This window comes from Anopheles nili, chromosome 3, assembly GCF_943737925.1.
Source record: "Anopheles nili chromosome 3, idAnoNiliSN_F5_01, whole genome shotgun sequence".
Taxonomy (NCBI): Eukaryota; Metazoa; Arthropoda; class Insecta; order Diptera; family Culicidae; genus Anopheles; species Anopheles nili.
The window spans coordinates 37,330,312-37,354,076 of NC_071292.1; the positions used below are offsets into that span (position 1 = coordinate 37,330,312).

Sequence of the window (23,765 nt, forward strand, 5' to 3'; positions counted from 1 at the left end):
TAATATTAGCTTTGATGAAATTGTTTTAAAATCGTGGTTGAAATTTGCTAAGGTTTGGTATCAAGGTACGCGTTCGGAGGGTTTGATATGTTTGGCCTTTTGTTGTATCCCTTAATGAGTCCTGTTTGGTCAGTTTTCCCGCCGGACGAACGTTTTTGACGATTGTATTGTTTCGCTGTTGCTGCTGCTCTGATGATTCCACGATGTCGATCACTTTGCCATTGTTGCGATATTTGTAGTACCAGAACTCAAACAGAAGGGTAATGCATGCCATTCCAATGCCAACAAATATTACGATAAATACGCCACCAATGTTCTGTATCGAGATGCCGTCTGATTGATCGTCAGGCTTCTCGCACTTGTTCTGCACGTCATCGTTTTTCCACCATTGTTCCTTTAGTTTTTCCAGTTCACGGCGGTTAAGCAACATCAAAATGCTGTGTAAAAACATTAACAAAACCATGTCAGTCTGCTGAATATCACAGAGCCATCCCATCTTGTATATAGCATAGTACGTACGCGTTGTTGAACTGGTCCTTTAATGGGGAACCTTGCTGCACGGCAATAGCGTATGGTTTGCGAGAAAATTCTTCTCCAACCATTTGAAGGTCGCAATTGGTGAGCACCTGGTAACGAATATCGGTTGCGTCGCCCAAAAACGCAAATCCGGATGCTGATGTCGAGTTACGTATCCGTTGTACTGCCTCTTCTAGGCTGTTTGGTAAACCTGCCTCGAGCATGGCTTGCCACATTTTGGTGTACTTGTCGCTTACGGGATAATCCCACACAGCGAGCTTTGATCGTTCTACTGCCGTCAGGGAGTCATTGAGTGACATTTCCTTCCATATTCTATGTTGGTGTATGTGAAAAATATAAAAAATAAACACATAATTTATCCATTTTCAGGAACGAAATATGTCCAATTTCTGCAACCAGATACTAACTCATAAAACTTAGCCTCAATGTCAGCCATGCGCTGGAAGTATGTCATCGCGGACGATCCATTCAACGGGGCATAGAGAATTTTGTATTGCTTAGACAAATCATCCAAAGATTCCACGGGAGTGTCCAATCGTGATACAGTTAGAAATGCGGCCAAATTGGCTGTATACGAAGCAATAATGATGAAACTGGAAGCAACGGATACAAAATAAAAGTACTTTAAAAAAATGTTCGATTACAGTTGGCCTGTCGAGTACGTAATTGAATTTATGTATCAGAAAATGGTTAATCCAGGCGCTTGTTCCCTACATACAGGACCAAAGCCGTTAGCTAGTGCACCTACCCAAATAACCACCAGGTTGCGGCTACCAAGCGTCCGGACAAATTTTTTGGCGCTTCTCCACCTCCTTGAGGTGTGAGTGAGGTCATACAAAACCATAAACATTCTTTAATGTTGAATTCCCGCTTTTCGTCATCGTTCTTGTACTTTTCACGATTGTTTTGGTAGCTATACGGACTGTACCGGTCGAAGATCCACATGAGAAAGCTGGTAAAGAAATATGCGGCTAGGATGCATAGCCACACGTTGGTTTCGAGTACAGTTAAAAATTTAAACAACGAACTTGGGGTACTAGGCAGCTGCATCATGATGCTAATTCCAACAAGATCGTAGTACGGCACGGTAAAATCGATCACTGTCTCACGCTCGGCCATAACTGACATTGAACCAAGCCCGATATCAGCTTGTTTGTCGATCAGTTTTCGCACGATGCCATTCCATTCTCCGTTTTCGTTCATGTTTCCAAACTTTCCATCCTCGACTTCACGGATTTCGTAGTCAAACTCAACGATCTCGGCAATTTTGTTTAGCAGATCAATGCAATAGCCCTTAAATCCTTTTGGTGCTGTCAGGTCACGCATAATAAATGGTGCTTGCTACAGTTTTCTCACAGAAAAAAGAATCATTGCCTGTTCATGTACACAAATTTCAAAGGATCATTTCATTGCCGGAGTATGCTCACCACGACTGTATATACACGATATACGACGTCTGCTGTAAGATTTTTTATGTCTGCCTCGTTGGCCACGCTGATCGGGGCGTTAAGACTAGCTTCCCAGGTTCCAAGGCTTCGTGTATTGACTGATGCTCCGCTACGAATCGAAACAGCGTTAATGTCCATGTCAAATTTCATGTAACTATTACCATTGAACGGGATCTTGGCTCCTTTAGGTATTTCGAACGGTCCGAAAGTGGTTGGCTCTGTTACTTCGATGAATGCTGTTTTAAGATCGATTGTGTGATTCGGTGTATTAGTGCCGTCGTAGTCCTCGCAAGTAATGTACTTCATGTTCGATGGCCAAGATCCTGATTGTAGAATGTTTCTGCCGAATATAAACATGTGATTTTTATTGCTCTATTTTACCATTTCTAAATAGCATTGTTATAAGTTTTACATTACTTTATGGCAATTAGGGCACGTAATGTTAGATCGAAGTAAAAGAATCCGGTAATTTGTGGTTCCTGCTTCAGGTTGTACGTTGTACGAATGCTGCCCAGCCGATCTTTGCTCGAACTGTCCGAAATCGGTCGGAGAAACATAATTGTTGCATTCTCAACGTTGCACGTAAGATCTTTTTGTTCTTGCGTAATAACATGCCATGCAAAGTTTCGCTCAAAGTAGTCGTTTTTTGCAGATTCTGTACGTAGAAAGTGAAAGGTGAGCGTAGTGAAAGTTCCATACCGATTTGTTTAAATTTAATTCGTGAATAGTATTTAATTGTACTAAAACCTACCCAACACTTGCTTAATTGATGCCAAAGAGCCAAGAACAAAAAAGTTATTAATGTCTAAGTTGCGAAGCTTTTCAATCTGACTAGCTCGATCGCGTTCATCCGCGATGCTGGTGATAACGTGCCGTGTCGGTATGTTTTGCAATAGAGCCTTATATTTATGATCCATCACGAATGTATGGTCATAAAGGATTGCAGCGTTTGTGATGTTCATGTGGATGATGATCGAACGAATCACTTGAGGAATCATGTCAGCAGGTGGCATGACCTGTTAGCGGATGTAAAAGTAAAACTAATTTATTATCAATCTGTTCAAACAACATTTTGAAATTCAACATTTCTGTACGATTGATTATATTAGGTGTAGAATTAGGCATTGAAATTGTACAAAGTAAATACCGACGGATAGTCTACAGCATGGTCTACAGCATTTTTCATGTTAGTTGTGCCCCATAGCGTACTGTGCGTGTAATAAAACTGAAAAAGCACCTGTAGGAGATATCCACGCTTCGTTGGGGTCAAATCTCTCCATTGGCGAAGATCACCTTCCTGTCCAAAAGAAGCAGAAACGGTCGGTATTCCAAGAGCAAGACTGAATGATTTGACCGTTTCGGACGACACGCCAGTGAGCGTTGTATCGAGCAGTAAATGTGGCGGTCGATTGTCGCTCAAAGATTGACTGTACTTTGAACATACTATCAGAAGGAAAAGTATGCAATAACATATTGTAAAGATACACACATTCACCTTCGTTAACGCTATTTTTGCTATGTATGATTCTTACATGATTGTAGAAGATCCTTCGAGTCGGTGCGGTTTCCTTCAACGTATATCATATCTACCGAGAGTCCTAGTTGAGGATTTTTTTTTACATAGTTTAGTGCGACTTCTACTGCCACGTTAGCCAAATTGTTGTCCACTTCGTTGACCAAAACTGAAGAATGCAAAATAAAAACACAATTCATCATAAGTATTTCACCTAGATCCGATTCAATTTGCTAGCAAAATCTGATTTTTTTTAATGATTAAGGTCACAATGAATACACTCCCAAACCAGCATGGAACAGCATGCTTACGAATATTTATATTTTGAGTCGTTTGGCCTACGATCGGCACTATCGCGAGGCTTATAAGCTGCACCAAAATTACGAATAGACATTTTTTGCGTGCTTTAAAAACCATGCTGCGTGTGCCCGGAAATAAGTATGCACCGATATCTAGCTGCACTTCATGTGAAATGATGAGGCAGAAAAACACACACCACACTGTCACTGAATGACCTTTTTTAAGCCATTCCACTAGAAACAGATCTGTTGTCGTTGAGCGTTACCGAGGAGATCCTAGCATTACAATTCATGTAATGCAATGATTATTTAATTCGTACATAATGGGCATGCGCGAATATATCGATTTGAAGAAGATCGTTGTCACAAGTAATTACTCATATATAATTATGCATTACACCTAATCAAACAGGTTATTTCTGAGGGATGTGTCGTTTTTCATACAACATTTCTTTGTTTTATGAAATGATCCCAACTATCTAACATACACTACCATAAACTAACTGATTCTTTCGAGACTGCAAATGAATGTTATTCTAGAAAACTTACGCTTAATTAATTGTAATAAAAATATTTTTTCAGAATTTATTTTTATTGAATCATATTCAACGATTGAAACGACTTGCAGCAATGTACATGTGTAACAGTTACAATTCGATCTATTTGCGCCAGTATTGCGCTAGTTTGTGAATCTGTTCAACCAAAGCGGGCATTACAGCCGTAATTGAGATATCTAATAGGTTTTGCAAATGTTGTACTGCTTCCTCGTCGGATAAATCCAGGCGAAGATTATCTTCAACCTTCTTCACTGATTTATCTGGTTCTAATGCAATATCAGGAACAGAGGCGTCTACCATCAGTCCGAACAGATTCAGCATTACGTTTGCGTGACGACGCAAATGCAAGAATGCAGTGTAACACAGTTTTCGGAATGTGTTGTAGTATTCCGAATTGATTCCTCCCATGGCTTCCACCATTTCCTTGCTAAGTTTCATCGGTGGTGGCATTGGTTTGGGATCGCGTCCTAAAATATAGCCAAAATCAATGTGGAAAAGCTTTCCGTTCGAAGTTAATAGCAGATTATCCAAATGCCGATCTCCAATACCTGCGAAAGACATATACCATAGCTGTGAACAAACATTCAAACACTACAAATGGGATTGTATTTATTGTATATGCATAATTTGGAACACATACCGAGTAAGTACGTTATCACACAGTATCCGGCACAACTTTTGATGTATGTGTCCATTATCTCAGGGACGATACCGAACGGACCCGTTTCAAAGGGATTGAACTTGCGGAAGTAATTGTGTATGCTGCCCTCCGTATTAAGCACTTCAGCCACCGTTACTGAATCTATATATTGCATGAAACCGTGCTTTGAACTAGTGGCCAACACGCGATACGGTGTTAATTTTAAATCCAGATTTTCCTTTTGAAGCAGCTTATCCATTAGAGTGATCATTTGCAAAATTAGTTGATCTTGCCGGAGATCATCACCATGTTTGAAGATTGCAACATAGTCTACACCGGAAGTGGTGCGAAAGGTAAGCCTAGAAAAAAGGTACATTCATTACAACGTAGCACAGTATAAATTTCACATTTAACTCAAGGTGTACAGTTGAACTATTTGCGTTTTGGTCACAGCTTAACAGGTTGGTTTTGTACAGTAATAATTTTGTATCATAATGTGTTGATAAGTAGAAAAAGTAAAATTTGAAAAGCCTGTACATTGCATAGTTCTGTCTAAAATCCGCTTTCATGTATGGCACGTTAAAAAGAAACGAGCAGTTGCATTAAATATTAAATGTTGCTCAATAGACATTAAAATTCTACTTACTTTGAAGGCATCAGTGCACTCTTGAATAGCGAGACCTTTTCAGCTACAATGCCGTTTATTTGAACACTAGGATCCAACGGAAACACTATCGGTCCAAAATGATTGAAGTTAAATTTCGTGGAATTAGACGAACTGGATTCGGATAAAAATTGCTGGAACTTTTCAGTCTTCCGTTTTCTATTTCCAGACTCTTTTGCTACTATTTTTACCAATGTCACCAATCTGTCTACAAAGTGCTGTTGCTCCTTTAGCTGCGCGTGTGTCGATTTCATCTCTGCAGCGCCTTTAACGTGAGAAGCCAAAAGGAAAGAGAACAATTTTTAACTTGAACACTCAACTTTATGAAATAGCACACCTTACCTTTGTACAAACTATTCAAAAACATACGAAGTACGTTCGAATACATTTCGCCTTGTTTTGAATCTCTTTTACTGTTTTTCTCGTCCTCACATTCGATTGTCAAATACCAGTACAAGTAATTGGCAAGAGTGGGGTTTTTGCACGCTCGTTGAATGAGAAAATTAGCTAAATTATTAACATTATTGGCATGGTGGTATCTATTATTCATTTCATCAACCGTACTTCCAGCGTTTCCTGTAGAATGTACAGATAAGGATTATAGAAAATATAGAATATAAGGTAGAGTGAGTGAAATTCTTGATACCTCCAGAATCCGTTTGTGTTTCGTCATAATGGGCATCAGCCGATTCTTCGAAGGACTGAAAGATTTCTCTCCCTTCTGTAGGAAGACGAGCAGAAAGCATCTGTTGAAAAAGACATTTTGCTTTTATTGTTTTCATGTTGCATTATAACGCTAACTACACTAAATTTACATACTACATTTGACTGGTCGAATTGTTCATACTTCAGGGCTTGCACAAGTTGTAACAGGTAGAGCAAAAGATATTCATCAGATGCTTCGTTCAGACGAGTGATGGCGTACCTGAAAGATATATTGTTTATTTCGGCAACATATACATATATTGAAATAAAATTATTGTTTCAGGAATTACCATCTAACAACGGGGTGACGGAATGTCGAGTTTAGCAGCTCAAGTGCATCTTCAACGTCCATTGGGGACCAATTTTCTAATAGTGCTAGCGCTTGTCGAACTTCTGTCGCTGTTTCCCAATTGACACACTTTAAAAACTTAGTCAATGCCTTCTTATGGCTGCTGAGATAGAAACGATACTTCCATATGATGTCTTGTTCCTCGCTACTCAGAGGGTATGTAGGCGAGTATCGATAGACAATGGAGTTTAACGTGTCTCGAACGCTGCCGAAATAAACAAAGATGAACAAATGATACACATTATAGACAACTATTATAACCGGACGTTAATATAGCGAGAAAAACAAGATGCGTACATAGCGTTTGGCTTAACGTCTCTATCTGACGTGCCTGAACGGGCCGATCGGGAAAGCCTATGATGCTTTCGCTCTACCAAATTTTCCTGGTGATACAAGAAAATGGTCGTTGATAAGCTCTGTTATTAAATGTGCATGCATCAATATCATATTGTTACCTGATAAATTTCATAATCCGGAACAACTACAACCTTTGGCTTTGGGATAAATGTTAGCACAGAATTGGCATTTTTCTCTAGATGTATTACGGAGTACTGTTCCTCGAATATAATACATTGCTTAATCACATGGAAACTCGTTTTGCAAATTTAAGCAAACACACTTACAAGATTTTCATCTAAGTAGACTTGCGGAAACTCCACCATAAGATACAAAAACTTTGAATTTCGCTTTTCCATTTCATTTATCACTTCCAGCTCCCGAAAGGTAAGCCGATCTAACCAATCGATCTACAAGAGATTAGTGTAGCATTTGTTAGATTATAGTTGTCTATCGCAGCAAAAATGATTGATTTCGAAACTTTACCTTTTCCATCTGTCCGTTTCTATGCTGCTTTGCTAGCTTTGAAAGTCGCTGCATCTGGCTGACACCTGCACTCGAACACTTTCCGGGAGTTGAGGAGTCATTTGCTCCATCAGGCTCCATATGTGGCCATACTTTTAAATCATACAATCCCTATACAAGAGAATTATATACATACCATATAGCAATCATATTTATAATTTTATAATCTTCGTAACAGTCAAGCGTCACCTGGCGGAAAAGTCCGTTGGTACTGAAGAACGATATGGATGTTCCGCCTACTACCGTCGATTGTTCTCTTCCTCCAGCGCAATCATAGATGGTTAGCCCAAGCATTGCAGTTCGAGAAATGTCGGTAAATCGGAGCGGCAATGTGACCCATTCATTCCAACTGTATAGATATATTGTTCGATTGCACGAATTCCAACAGACATTAAAAACACGTTGGCATTAAATGCAAAGAAAGTTTGACCATCCGCTTCCGTACATACCTCCAACGAGTGGTAAAGTGCTTGTGTGATGTACATACTGCCAACCCCAACGGCTCTCTGTTGTCGAATATTTGCAACTTTACCTTCAACGGAGGAGTTTTTTCTGTGTACATACCGGAAAATTTTAGTAGTGGGTTCTCAATTAGTTTCTCATACGAATACCCAACATTTTCTCCTTCGAGTGTCCCTCTGAAAACGTGATGTAAAAACCAAATCAATACACTGAATGGCAAAAGACAATGGATGTTCTTACATTTTGATTGAAATTCTTTGATGTAAAGACGAGCTGGCTATGTACCGAAGTGTGTTTTCCATATTAATTCTCTTCAAATCGCCTCCTGAACAACTAGAAATACTGTTGTTTATCTCGAATTCTTCTTCTTCTTCTTCTTCTTTACTAGGTTTTTACCACGGTAAGATACAAGATTCCAGCTTCCTGGGCCCTCCTGTATTAATCCGTGGTTGAGAGGGCTATTCCTCCCTCCTAGTTATACTATGGACCGGCAGCTATAGGCCATACGTCCTTCTTTTACGATCTTTGTTTTCACTTATGTTTTAATGTGCAGGAGTGGAATTTATTTGAGGCTGCTGTCAGTTAACTTTGTTATTTCCTAAGCACGTTTATGCTTTGGTGTTGCTTTCTTTGGAACTGTGCTTTGGTTCTTGCTTTTAGCTGCTGTTGTTACTAACGTTGGTGATTTAAAATTTGATTTTGTTGTCTCTTATAAAATTTGTTAAAGATTTCAGCTTTTTGCTATCCCTCTTTTTCCAAGCGGATTCAAAGGATTTTTCATTTATACAGGTGTTAATTCTCCTTTCCAATCTCAGTTTTTTGCAGTAGAACACTTTGTGTCTTGCAGTATCCGGGACATTGCAGGCATCACAGGTTCCGGAATCAGATAATTTCATTTTATGCAGCCAGTAGTTGCTGAGATCGTGCCCGGAGATTAATCGGTTTAATATTTTCTTGTCTTTAGCATCTATGTTTAAGTTTGTGTGCCACATTTTTTTCATTAGGTGCGGTTGAAGTTTTTGGAACTTTTTGCCTTTGGTGAGACACAGGTCTGTATACCATTTATCCGCCTCTGCATACGCTATGGTTTTAAACTCACAGATAGCATCAGCTAAGCGTATTTTATTGTTAATGCTAGTATCACAGAAAGTACCTTTTTTTGCGAGTTCATCTGCCGACTCATTCCCTTCTACACCTACATGGCTCGGGATCCATTGGATTCGGGCATAAGTTCTATCACAGCTGTTTAGGATAGCACCAATGAGTTCATCAACTACTAGTTCCTTTGTTGCTTTTTTTAAGACTATGCACGCTGATTTGCTGTCCGTGAATACAGTGGGATGCTTCAGTCCTTCTTTATCTGCTATTTCTAGCGCCTCTTTTATCGCATATAGTTCCGTGGTGCATATAGATACTGGTATTTTTAATTTGTATGCTATGTTGTGGGTTATCTTGTTGTTACTTCTTATGTGTATGCCAATTCCACATCCATTTGAGTTCTTGCTCCCATCAGTATAGATATTTGTTACTGATGAGTAACTTTCTATTGCCTGTAATGTTAGTTGTTTTAATTGTGATAGGCTGAGGTCTTCCTTTTTTCTGGCTATACCCGGAATGTAAGTATTGATGTTAGGGTGCAGATTAGAATTTACTTGTTCATTGAAGTCCACTGTGGCGATCGGCTGGAATAGCTCTATATGTTCTCTGAAGATTTTCTCCTGAGCGGTTAGGGTGCCTGTTTGTCTTTGGTTTTGTAATTTCATAAGACAGGCTTTGTTGGGCTTGGAATGGGCTATGGATTTTGCGAGTTGTTTTGCAGTAAGAAATCTGCACCTGATGTGGAATGGGGTTTCAGCCGCTATAGCATACAGGGTGTTGATGGGAGTGCTTCTCGTGCATCCCGTGACCCTTCTTACAGACTGGTTTAGAGTTGTGTGTAGAGCATTAAGTCGTGTTTTGTTTGCGTTCAGACAGAGTCCGCTACCATATTCCAGGCTGCCTCTTACAATAGCTCTGTGGGCTAGGATAGCCTTTTCAGGGTTGATGTGGTTTCTAACACTGCATAAGGTCTTCATGATATTTAGTCTACCTACTGCTTTGGTCTGTAGGTTTTCCGCATGCTTATTGAATTTTAGTCTGCAATCTATCGTTATGCCCAAGAATTTGTGTGCTCTAACTTGCTCTATGGTCTTGTTGCCAATGGAAATGTTTAGTGTGCCGTTTCTTTTGTGGAGGCACATAACTTTTGATTTATCTGTGTTTATGGTCAGGTTCAGTGACTTCAGTGTACTCTCTAGCCAATCAACTGAATTCTGGAGCTCACGTTCGATATCCTCAATTTTTTTTCCCGCCTCTATGATTGCGAAGTCATCCGCGTATTGGAGAATTTTTGTTTTGTTATTATTTATGGCATGACAGCCTGCGGTATATAGATTGAACAGCGTCGGGGATAATACATCTCCTTGGGGAAGGCCATCAGACACTCTTCTTCTTATTACAGAATTGTCGGAACTCAACTCTAGGGATCTATTTGTTAGGAAGCTGCCAATCCATCTGATATCCTCAGGTGATATCATGTATTGGCGCAGAATTTCTATTAGTTGTTTGGTACCTACACTGTTATATGCATTTTTTATGTCAATAAAAACTATAGCAGTGTGTAGAGAGTTCCGTCTGTTTGTGGAAGCGGTGGTTGTAATAAGCTCTATTATGGTCTGGGTTGAGCGGTTCTTGCGAAAGCCAAAACTGGTATCCGGAATGAAATTGAATTTTTGTATCTGATAGTTGATGTTGTGTAGAATTGCCGTATTAGTAATTTTTGTTATTGTGGGTAGCAGAGCAATTGGTCTATAGTTTTCTGCTTGTGTTGGGTCCTTGCCTATTTTTTGGATAGCAACAACTTTGATTCTTTTTAGCTTACCAGGGACTTTACCCATCCTGTACATTTCATTAATTTCATTTATAATAGCCTGTGTGTGCTCATGGTCTAAGAGGCTTAGTGCCTTATAGGAGATGTTGTCTGCGCCTGGTGCTGTATTTTTTTTTGTACTTAGGATGCTGTGCCATTTCTCAGCATTTAGGATTTCCTTATCCGATATAAAGATATCCTTAACTATATGATTACGTTTCTGAGGCGAAGGAAAGTTTGTTTTCAGGAATAGTTTTGCTGTTTGATTATTGTTGTGCACGATGTTATTCTGTGGGACAGAGTAGTTTTTACCATGGCATTTTCTTATGATATTCCATAGTTGAGCTGTAGATGCGTCTGCGTCGATAGTTTCTAGCCAAGCTTCAAACCTTTTTCTTTTTTCTATTTTTTTAATGTATCTGAATTTCGCTAGGTCTTTTAGAAATTCCATGTGGGTGTTAAGTGTGCGGTTTCTGTTGAAGCTGGTCCTGGATTTGTTTTTTTTTTCCCAAGCTTGTTGAAGTTCCACAGTCCACCAGCTTTTGGGGATGTGGGTTGTGACGTGACTATTTTTGCGGTAGATGCTTTGGATTTCTTTTGTAATTGCATCAATGTTTTTGTCGCAGTTTAACGAGGCTAGCTGTTTTTCGGCGCGTATTTTGTTAACTACTACTCTTGAGTTTGCGGTGGATTGCGAATTGATGCTTGTCATTATGACTTTGTGCCCACTATTTCCAATGTGGAGGTCTGTAACTTCTCTAATTGTGTCTAACACTTTGCTACTGGGTATTATGGTTAGGTCTATGGCAGTATTTTTTTTGTTTGTGTCTGCGTTTATGTATGTTATTTCTTTGTTATTTAGAATGATCATGTTCGAGTTGTTGATCAGTTTTAGCAAGGTGTTGCCCCGTGCATCTGCAAAGTGATTTCCCCATGCCTCGTGGTGGGCGTTGAAGTCCCCCGCAATGATCGTGGATTTCTGATGGTTTGTGAGTCTTAATATTTTTTTTACCATATTTTCAAATCTTTTGGTAGGAGTAGTGGGTTTTACGTATAGCGATATAATGTTTACACTTGGCTTGGCAACTTTGATGCCGGTGACTTGTATGTGTTTATTGTTTAGTGCGATATTAAGATGTTCGTATCGGTACTTTTTTTTAATGAAGATGGAACTACCTCCATATCCATCTTCTCTGCATTGTGAAATACTGTTGTAGTTTTTCAATGCTGGGTGTGGAGTGGTGGTAGGTTTTATCCAGGTTTCCTGGAGGCATATTGCATCCACGTCTGTCTGCACAGTTATTCTTTTTAGCTCATCAATATTGTTGTTCAAGCCTTGAATATTGTTTTGGAGAATTTTAAATTTGTTAGTGCTCACTTTATCGCTATTCGATTGCGTGTTGTTATTTTGCTTGTATGTTTTTTTGTTACTGTAATACATGGTAAGTTAGTGTATGCGTGTGGTTTCTCAGGGTGATGCATGATCGATCGTAGGCGATATCAGATGATCGTCGTACGGGATCACTTCTTCGTTATTGAATGACGGGATTTCTAATTCTGATAAAACTGGTCCTTCTATTTGTTTTGTGTTTAGGTTATTTGTTTTTTGGTTCGGCGTTTCTTTGTTTGTTATGGTCTTTTCAATGAGTTGTTCAGTATTTATATTTTTTACGTTTATGATTTTCTCTTGCGGGGCTTTTGGTTTTTTTTCTGTGTTGTTCAATGGGTTTTGTTGTATTTGTGATGTTTTGTTTTGTAAGGTTTCAGCGAACGATTTCTTTATATAGCTTCTAGGGACCATGGGGGCCTGAGCTCTTCTTTTTTCCCGAGCCTCTCTTAAGGTGATTCTTTCGGTGGTTTGGATTTTTTTAATTTCCACCTCATCTAGGTAGACGGGGCAGTTTCTGTCAAGGGTACTGTGAGCTTCCCCACATTCAAGACACTTTGGTTCCGCTTGGCAATTTTCGTGGTAGGGGCTTGAGCAATTTGCACATTTTTTATGACTCTTGCAGAATTTTTTGGTGTGTCCCAATCTGAGACAGTTCATACATCTTATGGGTTTCGGAACATACACTTCAACTTTTAGGTCGTAGTAGTAGCCAAAATTTACGCTTCGAGGGGTATTAATGGTATCGAATGTAAGGATGGCTGTACGAGTATTTACCCAATTTCCATCCTTGTCTTTCCTCTTCATGATATCCACATCTTTTACTTTTTGATCTGCTAGACCTGTTATTATATCTTCTTTAGTGGTGAAGGGGATGGCATCACACCGGATCACACCTTTCGACGTGTTAAGCGTTTCGTGCTTGTATACTTTGGTATCAATCCTGTTTGTAGTCTTCAAATCGATTTTGGTTAGTCTATCGGCTTGCTTTTTGTTACGTACTAGTACAAGCAATTTCCCGTCTTTAAGTAGGGTAACTTTTTTTGGTTGCTCGTTTATAGCGACCTCGATAGCCTTTTGGACTACAAAAGGGTTAGCTGTCCTTAGTGGCCTTTCGGGAGTAGTTCCTTCAACTACCATAAATATTTCTTCCTCTGCGAAAAATTCGCTAAGTGGAATTCTCTCTCCTCTTAACCTCCTTTTTTTTTGCTTACTAGTAGGGCTCTGGCTTAAAGGCTCGTAGTACGAGCCAAAAGCCGACCCACCTCCGGGGTCCTCGACCCCCATCTTACTTTTGGTGCGTTCTTGTCTTGGTTCGGTTGTCTTTGTCAACGGTTTTTGTAACACGTGGATTAGTCAGGTCACTGCCTTTGGCTGAGGTGTGTTAGTGCACTGAGGGGTTTGTCGTGTCAGGTGTCTGTACTCTTCGAGTGATACACTGTGACTGGTTTATCTCGAATCAGTCGCAAAACTTGTAAATTGACAGTTGGTTTGATTACACACAGTCGAGCATACATGCATGATATACTTTCGTTTATAACAGTAGAGCAACAGTTTCCCAGCGACTTAGCTACAAAACCAATACACCCAGCTGAAATATATAAATCATACAATCGTTGCTTCTCGAAGTGGACGGTTGTATCCGGTGTATTTCACTGTAAGGCATATGACTCTAGATAGCCTATAAAGAAGTGGTCCACCTTTGAATATATCAGAAGTGACTCTTTGGAGAATTCAAATATAGAAGGCTACATCCCATTTCGCAAAGAAGAAGAAGAAGAAGAAGAAATATATAAATATACATAATATATAAGACATAACTACTAATCCCTAATATCTGACCCAATCTATTGATATTATATCTGCCACACATACGGCACCAAAGATCCAAAAAGTCTCCATTGAGGCTTATAAGGGTTTCAGTTGGTGAGTCGACTACCAGCGCCCTTGGGCACATTATCAAACTTATGATTCAAGACGAATTACTAAAAAAAGAAGTATTATTGAATCTCTAATGGTGCTCTTTATCATGAGATTTAAGAGAAGATAATTAAGCTTAACCTTTTTTTAAGCACAGACTCTTGATCACAACGCTTTCGTATATTCATTTGAAATCTAAAAAGAGATGAAAGGACTGGGGCTGTTGGTTCGTCATCTTCGCCAAGATCTTTCCGATATTTCTCCTTTCTTGTATTTGAGATAAATAATGGTAACATTTAGGACACGCGATGTTTTCATAACACGATTTTTGTAGAAATTTCCTTGGTAGACATATGCACGGTGATCAGGTAAATGTTGAAGAATGTGCAAGGTTAAGGCACATGCACAGCCTGTATAACTTAAGCACTGATCATATCGGCCTGGCTACGACGAATATATTGGCTACGATGAATCTCATTCCGTGGTCGTTTGAGATGATATAAGAAGCGTAGCTAATTCAACCATACATGAACCAGCAATATTCCGATATTGCTGTAAGGTTTGCTTTATTGTTTCTACATTATGGCTTAATGAGTGCTTGGAAAAAAAGAGCTCTGTTAGTTGAAAAACAATGTGAAAACACCAATGCTGCATGCAAGTAAAAAAGAACAAATGTATCCAATTTTTGGTTATTCATTTTTGTGTGTGATTCTTTGAATATAATTATTAAAAACCCACTTAAATGACCCGTCGGAAAAAAAATATAATTTTAGCTGGTTGAGTCACATTTAGGAGTACATTTTTGGTACAAGTGTACTAATGCACTCGTTCTATTAACTAGGTTTGTGTCGCAGGAGAGTAACCCCTTAAGTTATGCTATCGAAAGTTGATTAAATCTGGAGTTTTACAAGTTGTTATATTCTCAAGCTCGCTCTAGGATGATCAAGGAGTCTTCTCAAAAGCTGTCATATTCGTATATAAGCAGTTCGCTGCAACAACTATTACATTCTATATTTTCGACAATGGAGCTAGGGTAAATATGTGACATAATGACTGACTGGTACTGAATGTATTTATCATAGTATTGTTAAGCCCCCAAGTCATCAATTGTGTGAATACCTCTACCACTTCTCTTAACATTTTTTCTCGTGATGTCAATAATATAATTTTCAATTTTAAGTCCTGCAAAGTTATGTTTCCACATTACAACTACCGTGAAGATTGGCAGTTCGAAAAGGAACGGTCTAGACAGCGTATCTCATTACTACCGCGGAATAGCGATGGACAAACAGAGGTCAAGCGGTTAGTTGTTGGTTTGATGAGAACAAATCCAAATCCTATGGATGCACAAGGGATTAGTTATCGAGTTATCATACGCAATTGTACTTCCCCAGAATCAACTTAAAGTATAAAACTATACAGAAATTTTAAGAACAAAATATTGAAAACATTAGTAAAAACACCTTATTGCATTTTATTTGCTTTTTTTGCGCAACGCCTTAAAAGTGTTACCAAATTTATTTGCGAATTTTATAATATTTTCTAACAAGCAGATATATACAAATTTCATTTTTTTTTTGAAAAGTTGCTTTTTGGACTTATCTTTATTATTTGGCCTTATCATTTTATATCGACATTAATTGTAATACGCTTGTGTCTGCTCATGTAGCTGCCCATTAGAACATTTTAGAAAAAAAATATCACGCGCTAGCATAAACACTAACTACTTTCTCGTTTTGTAGTGCAATGTGAAAGCAATGGCGATTGCATGGTGCGTATAAGTTTGGTTCAAAGCAATAATTACACCATTCTAAATCGGCTTTCCACGTTGGAGCATCTTTTTCTGTATAGAAGACGCAGTGCTCGATTAAATACAGATTAAATAAAATATATATTACATTGTAAAAATCCAGTGTATAATGAGAATTTAAGTAGTTTTACACTTCACTAAGTTAAAAATTTATACTGTTGAATTTAATACTCTGTAGCATTCCGTAACTGTGAAATATGGTTTAAAATTATTATACTTACCTAAACAAGAATAATTTACAAATGGCTAATGCTCGGTTGTGTATGATCACTCAGTACAGGTATGAAATTACAAAATAAAACCAACAGTATTAGTTTTCGAAAACAAATTACCAAAAGTATTTTAAAATTCACTTCCTTTGAGGCAAGACTTTAGTAATTCAATAATTCATCGCAAGCAGACATTACTTTAGCTAATAATGTCAGCTAGCATGTGGAGTTCAGTTAAATAACATGTTCGTGGGATGTTTTCTTGATTTCCGAGATTTTTCGACGTACGGTGTACGCAACGATTGAGGCGTGATCTAGTTTGCCGGGCAGCAATGAAAAAGTTGTACCGTCGACCATGCGCTTTCTCATTACTTTGTGTTGGTGCGCACTATGTGGAACCTCTTTACGAGCTCCATCTGGATCGGTGACAACTTTGAAGTAAAGTTCACGTTGCTCTAGAAGCTTACGTTTGGCAGACGTAATGCAAGATACAAAATCAATCAACAGTTGGCATAACTGTTTAGCGTTCGTGCAGGGTCGGAGCGATCCATTGATGCCGTAAACCAACAGATCAGCTATTCGTAAAAGCGTTAGCACGTGTCTCTGCTGGGCCGTCACTTGAGGGAGAGCCATTGGTGACGATGATTTCGTAACGGCGTTATTTGATCGTTTTATTGCTACGGGTGGCTCAATAAAAGTTTTTGAACGTGTAACGTATTTTGAACTGTAACTCTTATCCTGAGTTTCCGTACTTTTTTCTGTTTTGGGCGGTTTTCTCACTGGAATTGCATTCAAACCCCCCGAATTATCACCATTAACAACGCCTCGATGTTGCTCTACTGATGCGGTGGTTGGTGGTAATGTTAGCATAGGGGCGCTCTTATTTTGCCTCTTCGGAGCCAAACCAGCCCTTGATTTTCTCTCATGATGCTGGTGGTTTGTTAGATGTTTGCTGGGTCCAACGCTGTTGCCACTACCAGCTGCAGCAGCAGTGGTCGTCTTGTGTCCTGCTGCTTCTGCAAATTTACCTACCACTGGATCGAAGTTATCGCTTATCCCATCCGAAGTCAGAAACACAATATCACCTTCATCGACATACGACATAGACAGTGTAAGATTGCTCATTTCCGGTTTGTCACCGTACACGGGGCCTAGCGCTCCAAGGGCATCACGCATATCGCGCATAAGACTAACATCATGTGAACCTAGCGATTATGACACGGAAGTTAAATTATCAAATACGATTACAATTATTTAGTTTCAACCAATTTTCGGTACCAAATTTACCTTTTGTTATCTCACGGACAATGTTGTTTTTAGAAAATATATATCCAAGGGAATCTCCCACATTACAGCAACACACTATGCTTTGCTTTGATTCCTGGACGGGTAAAACGATGGCTACGGTTAACGTGCTTAAAGCACCTCCGATTTGAATAATATAATTGTGAGCCTCCCAGAAGCTGCGAATTAAACTTGGAAATATTTCTCTGGTAGATGTTACTGCAAATAAAATGGCAGAGCAAAAGCAAAATGACACCATTTACGTTAAAGTGGCCAATAAGGTTTAGTTTTTATACGGTATGTGACACCAAACGCAATACATGTAATACATTTTACAACATGATTTTTTAAATAGCTTTCTTATAGGAAACTATAGAGCACATGGTAGATCGGCAAAGTAATTCGCTATTGTTACATTTTAACTTTGAATTGAAACATATATACATAGAATTTACAGACATTTTACCACAAAGTACCCGTTAAAAAACACCACAAACACAATGATAGCATACATGGTTCGAGATCATATAATAAAAAGTGAGTCTGATACATGATTTAGAACGAAACTGTTTAACTTATATTATTGACGTCATTAAACACAATTTAAATGACCTATAATATGGTATTTGTGATTTGTTCGTAAAAATATTAGATTAAATTTGAAAAATGATTAGGAAAATGTATGACAAATACTTAATGCGAAAATATAATATCTTACATGTTACAGTAATAAGTTTTGAATTACTCACCATGATGTATTCCAAACACGGCGGAATTTAAATATTCAATAGCGCCTTGTACCGCTGATCTAGCTGCAATACGAGCACCTTCGCCTGCAAACGTTAAAAAAAATTTCCTCACACGAATTAGCACAACAGACTCAGTTAGTCAAACCGCAGAACAAAACCTACCCCAATTTACACCATCAGCCATGGCCATAATACAAGAATCAACACGAGAGATGATACCAAAACAATCTGCTATAGGATCACCAACGTTCCCAGATGTATGTAAATGCTTTTCATAAAGTGAAACAGATATACCATACGCATCTTCATTTGGACGGTTCCAATCAGTTATGTTGGCAATAGGCTCATCACCAACAAATTTGGTAATTTCTGGACGTTTCGCTTCAGATGGCTTTCCGTTAGAGGTATGAGCAAATGTGCTTGAATTTGAATTTGAGTCCAACGTTAGTCCACCTGGGAGAGTGTTGGACATTTCTTGTAGTGTGCTACAACTTGAAGGATCTTGAAGGACGTCAATGTAGTCAATATCATCTTCAATGCCTGCCGTCAAGTGAGACTTAGCACGCCATACACCCGTTAAACCTTCGAGTGGTCCTGTGTAGGCAGCATCGTCATCCGACTGGTGTGTAACATAATTTCCAATACGGACTTCTGGCAAGTCTTCTGGTAGTTTACCGCTGATAATAGGTGCCTTTGAGTCTGGCGGTTCCCACGCGCTGAGTAATAATGAAAAAATTATTGAAATCGATTACAAACTAAATATACCATATATCAAACGTAAATTTTTGTTTAATATCGCACTTACCCTTCTAAGTATCTGGTCATGAAACTTCCTGATCCTATAGAGGAACATTCCTGAGTCGAATTGCGTTGGTCACGTTCAGAAACGAAACTCAGTTGCCGAAAATACGTAGTAACTTTTTGCCTAAAGGAAGGCATTTCTATTGGGATTAGCTTCACTGTGGAGGGTTGTAGCCAATATTGTAATAAGTGTTGCGGACGAGTATAATAACTTCTACTAAATTTGTGTTGCTCGGTCAATGTACTACATAAATCTAAAGGAATTGCTTGACGTTAAATACGCACATCAAGATAGTAAAAGAAATCCTATGTTTACTGGATTCTTGTAGTTTTAGTTAATTAGGCGGAACTATGTGTCCAAAAACATCTTGCCGTAGGAGCGAAAATAGCCAATAACATTTCTTTAGTGCTTTGGGTTTTACTACTGATACTTCACTTCAAATACGTGTATAAATACAATCGTCTTGCGATTCTTTTGGATGCTTTGTGTATTTTACAATTTTTATTTCCGTTTGTGTAGTACTACAGGTTGGAGCAATTCGAACGTTCTGACATATCAATAAAGGCATTCCAAGGCAGGCTAGTCCAAGGCATTTATAAGTACCGAGTGGTGCGATATCATACAATTAGATACCATTATATACATATATGTATTTTCTGTTCTATGGTTTTCTTTTGAATCTTGACTGTGTAGTTAATTAACTTCGTTGACTTTAGTGATAACGCGATAATTTATTCATATCAAAATAATATTTGTAAGTCTGATTTTGATATTCATAATGAGTTTTTTTTGTATGAATGATGGTTAAATAATGAATCAACTACTGGAAAATGTTACGTGAATTTTGTTATAAAAATATAAAAATTAAGTATTGCATGTGTCAAATTTCATTTAGCTTGTCTGGTTGCCTAACAAGTCTTTGCAGTGGACTGACCTCCTCCATATGACATATAACCAACTAGAATGACAATTACGACTAGAAAAAGAGCCAATGTAAACTAGCCATTGAAAAAATCGACAGCTGATCGAGAGGCAACCAACACCGTAATTTGTTTTTATTCACAATTATTAATATTTCTTAAGCTTACTGAGGGAAGAGTAATTATTTGAAGCATTTATGTGGGTGTGAAGTGAATAAATAAAGAAAAATTTAAGAATATTTTAACAGGACTATTCGTGTATGGTAATTATTAGCTTCGCGTTGCTATTTATTAGCTAATGTGTTGTTACACCTAACATTCCGAGTTCCAAAAATGACAGAGGGTCGCATCAAAATGAAACAAAATTTTACCAGCTATGTGAATCAAGTACGTATGCTTCATATCGTGTTACTGAAGCTCAGAAGGAATTTACAGCGATAAGTATATGTATCATATTATTATTTTTTCTACTGTAGATCGCTGATGAAAATTTTATCAACAATGACTACAAACCAAAGTTGTTGTCAGGTACGTAACATTTCGTTTGTTGAGTTTGTTAAGTAATGATAGCTAATAAGTTCATCAATTGCAGGTGAAATTGAGGCCGCTCGGGCTAACAACGTGTGTATGTACATTTCATCGTTTGTAAAAGATGGAAAAGTATTTGGTGAAAGAATTGGCATCTTATTGATCACTAACTTTAGGTTATCATTTGTGTCATTGGATATGGATGGTGAACAGGTAAGTAATAAGAACAAAAACCAAAATGAAGCTAGTTCCGATTTAATTAAAATGATTCTGTTACCCGCTTTTTTCAATATTAAAGCTGCCGTTCCAGAGCAATCGATTCCTTGGTTCATCTGATGTATCGCTATCCAACATTGATCGAATATACCAGATAATTGATAAAAAGAAAAGAGTTATTAGCCCACAGTTGAAAAATAGCAGCAAAATTGATAAGATTCGTATCGTCTGCAAAGTAAATATTAAAATATTGATATCTTCGAACCTATAAATAATTTTATTATCATTATTTCGGGGGTTTCTTTGCATCTTTTAGAATTTTAAAACCTTCACATTTGGGTTTCAACTATCAGAGAGAGGAAAAGGCAAATATATTGCCGATGCTTTGGTAAAGTTCGCCTTCCCAGCGCGACATAATCTGTTATTTTTATACCAATTCAAGTAAGAATTATTGAGTAAGACAAATTTGCAGCTGTGCTCAAGCGTTGTTTCTCTCTTTCTTGTCTACAGGGACCTGCTCGACGGTAGCACCTCTAACGAGAGTGTTAAAATGTATGATAAAAAAACCGATTGGTTCCAAGAGCTAGAACGTTGCAATGCAGCTGGGAGTTGGCGCGTGTATTCTAAAGATTGCAGGATCTCCCACAGCTCTTTACCAATGCATTTTGTTGTCCCGAAACATCTAAGTGACATCGATTATGATAATATATCAAAAAGTTTTCGCAACAATCGTTCCGCCATTTGGGTATGTTTTTGTTTTTTTTTTTCATTCAATGTGTGAGCGTTTTGTTTGCTTATGCTTTCGTGTATAATGATAACTCAATATGTTCAACACACAATTTCTCATTGTATTGTAGGTATGGGGTCATAAAGATGCTGCGCTGATTCGCTTAGCAGAGCTTAACCCGGATGTTACTAACACTACTGTTGAAAATATTTTGCTAGAAATTGTTCGCAGTTGTCATCCACGAAAAAGGGAACCTAGATTGTTGGAGTTGTATAAAATTTTACCAAGCATACAGGATGTTAATCTAAGTTACATTAAACTACGGGATCTTTGTACTCCCGACAATGACCAACAATTTATGGTAAGTTGATAGTTGTTAATGATTAATGATAGTTCTAGAATCAACTATTTCCACCTTCTACTTTAAGGCTCAAGATGCTCGTTTTTATTCGATGCTAGAGAAAAGTTACTGGCTTTTGTATGTATCGCTCTGTTTAAAACACTCGGATATGGCAGCCAAACTATTGCGTAAAGGACAAACTGTGGTTCTTCAAGAAATCAATGGTCGTGATATGTGCTGTGTTATATCGAGCTTGGTGCAATTGCTGTTGGATAGTAGCTATCGTACAATACGGGGCTTTCAAAATCTCATTCAAAAAGAGTGGATTATTCTCGGACATCCCTTCAGCGACCGCTTGGGCCACGTTACAACAGTCAAGTCAACAGAACGTAGTCCCCTATTTCTGCTATTTCTTGATTGTGTGTGGCAGCTGCTGCAGCAGTTTCCCGAGTCGTTTGAGTTTTCAGATGTATTCCTCACCACTCTGTGGGACTCGTCGTTTCTTCCAATTTTTGACACATTTCAGTTTAACTCTGAAACCGATCGTTATAAAGCACTGCGTGCCGATCACGTTGTATTACGTCCAGTCTGGGACTGGCAACAACAATTAGAAGACAAAGATGTCGCATTGTTTGCAAATCCGACGTATCGAAGAAAGACAACCCAAACGACAACAGTAAACAGTAATGCTAGTCGATGTTCAACTTCGCAAAATACTGTTACAAATATGCTGTTCAATGCACGCAGGACAGATGAAACGAATGGACATTCTGGGATCAATGGAGGCGCGAGTGAAATGCAATTATTGCAGCAGGTAAGTACATTGAAGCTTTAAAAGGATGTTCTATATTTCTACGTTTGAAAACTCCTCTCACTGGTCAGTAAGTTATCATGTTAATTTATATGATTCGTTCTCCATACAGGACATGCTGGAGTTTTTGGAACCGCAATACTGTTTACGAGACATTGAGTTATGGCAGCAGTGCTATTTTCGATGGATGCCGCATCTTGAGATAAAAAACGGTGGAATTGCACAGTGCGATCTACTGAATCGTATTTTGTCGAATAACATCGTCAAACTTTATAAAGATCTTGGCAAAACGACATCACCAGAAAATGGCAATGATAAAATGGACGCACTGGAGCAAATATTGTCGACGACGATGGTCCAGACGCGTGATCCTGATGTAGCGTCAGAAGCATCGTGGGCTATTAGTTCTTTCTTTCCATTTTCTAGCATTTTGCCCAGTGCACAGCCCATATGCTCACCATTGCTTACTGGAAGCAACAATATACATTTTTCACATGATTCTATGTATGACACATGTTCGTTAAACGACTGAGGATACTACAACGAAATGTAGAAAGTGGTTTTAATCTGCGAGCAGTACTCGTTATGTTTAGAAGTATTCGATAAAGGATAGAAATCATCAGGCAATAAGTGTTAGTAACAAAAGTTGTTATTAAATCATTTTTATGTTAGTTATTATGCTTACGTCGAAGCTAACACTATTAGTAAAAATTTTGTATCACAGCAATCAGGTTTGTTTATCATTTTTACGAGGTCAACCGTAATCCAATTGGCTAGATGGCTAGGACCAATGCTAAAGAGATAAGCATAGAATAGGTTCTTTTTAGTACAAGACTTCCAGAAAAGCGAGCACTTCTTTTTTAAGTATTTCTATAGTTGGAAACGGCTAAAGAAAAATATAAGCGAATTTCAAACTACAAACAGTTGTCATTGTGCTTACTGTCCGTCGTTATAAAAAAAGCTGTGAAGTATAACGACAAGGAAGGGATACATCGGTAAGTAATGAAAATGTGCGGAGGATGCGAGAATGCCACGTTCGACGAAAAGCTGGTATGGCGCAGTTCTTGAGAACAGTTAACGATTCCAAGTGGAACTTAGCATCGCTTAAAAAAATTAGTG

General features: G+C 38.3%; 4 protein-coding genes across 4 annotated transcripts; 1 reads left to right on the forward strand and 3 right to left on the reverse strand.

Annotated features, from left to right (window-relative positions):
* Window positions 1–25: 25 nt before the first annotated feature.
* On the reverse strand, window positions 26–3,915 carry LOC128723419 (ionotropic receptor 25a). The gene is made up of 10 exons (XM_053817156.1): window positions 3,810–3,915; window positions 3,518–3,667; window positions 3,223–3,428; window positions 2,737–3,001; window positions 2,403–2,640; window positions 1,965–2,325; window positions 1,286–1,878; window positions 945–1,130; window positions 520–849; window positions 26–437 (listed from the first exon to the last, which is right to left on the reverse strand). Exons 1-10 carry the CDS (start codon window positions 3,913–3,915, stop codon window positions 26–28), a joined length of 2,847 nt encoding a protein of 948 aa, XP_053673131.1.
* Window positions 3,916–4,435: 520 nt separating this feature from the next.
* LOC128723167 (phosphatidylinositol 3-kinase catalytic subunit type 3) lies at window positions 4,436–8,569 on the reverse strand. The gene is made up of 14 exons (XM_053816882.1): window positions 8,276–8,569; window positions 8,023–8,211; window positions 7,763–7,922; window positions 7,535–7,684; window positions 7,336–7,458; window positions 7,168–7,263; window positions 7,010–7,095; window positions 6,654–6,917; window positions 6,481–6,583; window positions 6,305–6,404; window positions 6,001–6,234; window positions 5,641–5,923; window positions 4,995–5,353; window positions 4,436–4,902 (listed from the first exon to the last, which is right to left on the reverse strand). Exons 1-14 carry the CDS (start codon window positions 8,335–8,337, stop codon window positions 4,457–4,459), a joined length of 2,655 nt encoding a protein of 884 aa, XP_053672857.1. The 5' UTR covers window positions 8,338–8,569; the 3' UTR covers window positions 4,436–4,456.
* Window positions 8,570–16,307: 7,738 nt separating this feature from the next.
* Window positions 16,308–19,241, reverse strand: LOC128723655 (PP2C-like domain-containing protein CG9801). Its single transcript, XM_053817417.1, has 5 exons — window positions 19,108–19,241; window positions 18,465–19,018; window positions 18,303–18,386; window positions 17,557–17,772; window positions 16,308–17,474 (listed from the first exon to the last, which is right to left on the reverse strand). The coding sequence occupies exons 1-5, from the start codon at window positions 19,239–19,241 to the stop codon at window positions 16,504–16,506; spliced, it is 1,959 nt and encodes a 652-aa protein (XP_053673392.1). The 3' UTR covers window positions 16,308–16,503.
* A 1,101-nt stretch (window positions 19,242–20,342) lies between these two features.
* Window positions 20,343–23,178, forward strand: LOC128725853 (myotubularin-related protein 10). The gene is made up of 9 exons (XM_053819622.1): window positions 20,343–20,411; window positions 20,501–20,552; window positions 20,617–20,765; window positions 20,851–21,003; window positions 21,085–21,209; window positions 21,279–21,513; window positions 21,626–21,856; window positions 21,924–22,649; window positions 22,759–23,178. Exons 1-9 carry the CDS (start codon window positions 20,358–20,360, stop codon window positions 23,176–23,178), a joined length of 2,145 nt encoding a protein of 714 aa, XP_053675597.1. The 5' UTR covers window positions 20,343–20,357.
* Window positions 23,179–23,765: the final 587 nt, after the last annotated feature.

Excerpts from the sequence above, each read along its gene's own strand:
- LOC128723419 (XM_053817156.1), bottom strand. The coding sequence starts at position 3,915 with ATGGTTTTTAAAGCACGCAAAAAATGTCTATTCGTAATTTTGGTGCAG. Across the intron at positions 3,429-3,517 it reads GAAGGATCTTCTACAATCAT|TATGTTCAAAGTACAGTCAA; the intron begins GTAAGAATCATA and ends TCCTTCTGATAG. Across the intron at positions 1,131-1,285 it reads GCAACCTGGTGGTTATTTGG|TTTCATCATTATTGCTTCGT; the intron begins GTAGGTGCACTA and ends CGTTGCTTCCAG.
- LOC128723167 (XM_053816882.1), bottom strand. The coding sequence starts at position 8,337 with ATGGAAAACACACTTCGGTACATAGCCAGCTCGTCTTTACATCAAAGA. Across the intron at positions 7,923-8,022 it reads CACTTTACCACTCGTTGGAG|TTGGAATGAATGGGTCACAT; the intron begins GTATGTACGGAA and ends ATATCTATACAG. Across the intron at positions 4,903-4,994 it reads TGTGATAACGTACTTACTCG|GTATTGGAGATCGGCATTTG; the intron begins GTATGTGTTCCA and ends TGTCTTTCGCAG.
- LOC128723655 (XM_053817417.1), bottom strand. The coding sequence starts at position 19,241 with ATGCCTTCCTTTAGGCAAAAAGTTACTACGTATTTTCGGCAACTGAGT. Across the intron at positions 19,019-19,107 it reads ATGACCAGATACTTAGAAGG|CGCGTGGGAACCGCCAGACT; the intron begins GTAAGTGCGATA and ends ATTATTACTCAG. Across the intron at positions 17,773-18,302 it reads CGTGTTTGGAATACATCATG|TAACATCTACCAGAGAAATA; the intron begins GTGAGTAATTCA and ends TTTTATTTGCAG.
- LOC128725853 (XM_053819622.1), top strand. The coding sequence starts at position 20,358 with ATGACAGAGGGTCGCATCAAAATGAAACAAAATTTTACCAGCTATGTG. Across the intron at positions 21,514-21,625 it reads ACAATCGTTCCGCCATTTGG|GTATGGGGTCATAAAGATGC; the intron begins GTATGTTTTTGT and ends ATTGTATTGTAG. Across the intron at positions 22,650-22,758 it reads AAATGCAATTATTGCAGCAG|GACATGCTGGAGTTTTTGGA; the intron begins GTAAGTACATTG and ends TTCTCCATACAG.